Source organism: Sinocyclocheilus anshuiensis, unplaced genomic scaffold (assembly GCF_001515605.1).
Source record: "Sinocyclocheilus anshuiensis isolate Anshui unplaced genomic scaffold, SAMN03320099.WGS_v1.1 scaffold227, whole genome shotgun sequence".
In the NCBI taxonomy this organism is placed as follows: domain Eukaryota; kingdom Metazoa; phylum Chordata; class Actinopteri; order Cypriniformes; family Cyprinidae; genus Sinocyclocheilus; species Sinocyclocheilus anshuiensis.
Window position 1 is genome coordinate 1676448 of NW_015549590.1, and position 1645 is coordinate 1678092.

The window sequence follows — 1645 nt, forward strand, 5'->3', positions numbered from 1 at the left end:
TGCGGCACCCGGGGAGCAGTTGGGGGTTCGGTGCCTTGCTCAAGGGCACCTCAGTCGTGGTATTGAAGGTGGGAGAGAGCGCTGTACATTCACTCCCCCCACCTACAATCCCTGCCGGTACGAGACTCGAACCCGCAACCTTTGGGTTACGAGTCCGACTCTCTAACCATTAGGCCACGACTTCCCCCAAGTACAGGAACTTCCCCCAAACACAGGAACAATAGATTTTTTAGATTCAATAGAGTTTTTTTTTTTTTTTCTCCTTTCTTTCTCTTCTGTATTTCTTTCTTCCAAATTTATGCACACTCCACACTCCAGATCAGTAGGTGGCGGTAATGCACCTCTTTCGCTGGTTTGCCAAACCGCCATAAAACACCAGAAGAAGAAGAAGACAGGTGGATTGCCGCTTCGGTCACCACCGTCGAGCTAGGTGGGCATGGTTTCACCAACCAGCTCCCGCCTCTTTGCCCATTTTCGATTATCCGGGAGTGACGCGCTGCCAAGATGGCGACGGCCGGCTCCGCCTACTTTAGGCTTCAAAAACGCTCTTCGGAAACCTACGGGTAACGTCACGGACACTACGTCCATGTTTTTATACAGTCTATGGTTAAAACGACCGTACGCCCAATTTTCTGTCGAACGTTCGTTTCATAAATGAGGCCCAGTATGTTCAGAAGAGACGATTCTCGGTTCAGTGAGTCGAAAACCGCGGGATCGATTCAGTCGAACCTGTTACAGAATCGTTTAGGGGTGCGTTTCCCAAAAGCAACTATGGTCGCAAGTTCCGTCGTTACCAATAGATTTCAATGGAACTAACTACCATAACGTTAGTTAGCTAACGACGCACCCCAGAGCGATTACTGAACGAATGTTGTTCAAAGAAAAGATCCGACTCAAACGAACAAAACGGACATCACTACGACAGAAATAGCGGATAAATTTGTATATTTTTCTAACGTTACTCTATTTGCTTGGCTACCAGCTATTTTTCATTACATCATTTAGTTACTTATTAAGGGTTACTCAATACACTGTCTTTGGAGAAAGTTTGAATACATAATGTTTACGGAGTAAAGAGAATTACTACTAAAATACCAAGCACACTGCGTTACATAAACGCCACGATAAAACTCCACACACATCACACAAACGCTGATCTTTCATAAGTCTCAGTCACACTGACATGATCAGTGATTCATGATAGAAAACAACTTCTTAACCGTGTATGGTGCTGTTACAACGGCTGTCTCAAAACCTAGTGAGCTGCCTACCTATATAGCATTTCAGAACAGAATATAATGTTCGAAAGCTCTCCAAAATGCTGTCTAGATAGTTAGCTCACCAAGGTTTGAGTGCTACTGAAGCTGTCATGCAGAGAGGCCGCACTCACTAGACCACAATCAGCTACAGCTTACTGAACAACAGCGTGTCTGTCCGTTACCTCCCGCTCCTGGATCTACAATACTTACGCTGCGCCGCGGAAAAAGCTGCGTGTGCCAAAGCGAAAAGGCCCACACCGACAACACCTTTCCAGAAGGACGAGGCCATTTCACTCGAGCACAACCGATCTAGCCACTGCTGAAGCGCGTGAAGCACTCTTCAATGAACGCTGCGTCACCACCGCCGCACTAATCGCACTTCCGGT

The 1645-nt window shown here is 46.7% G+C and overlaps 1 protein-coding gene across 1 annotated transcript in view; it reads right to left on the reverse strand.

The window, feature by feature from the left end:
- Window positions 1–1645, reverse strand: part of LOC107658091 (membrane magnesium transporter 1-like) — a 6573-nt gene extending 4928 nt beyond the window's left edge. Inside the window, exon 1 of the mRNA XM_016446526.1 lies at window positions 1470–1645. Coding sequence (XP_016302012.1) covers window positions 1470–1548 — 79 coding nt within the window. The 5' untranslated portion in view covers window positions 1549–1645. The remainder of the gene's footprint in view (window positions 1–1469) is intronic.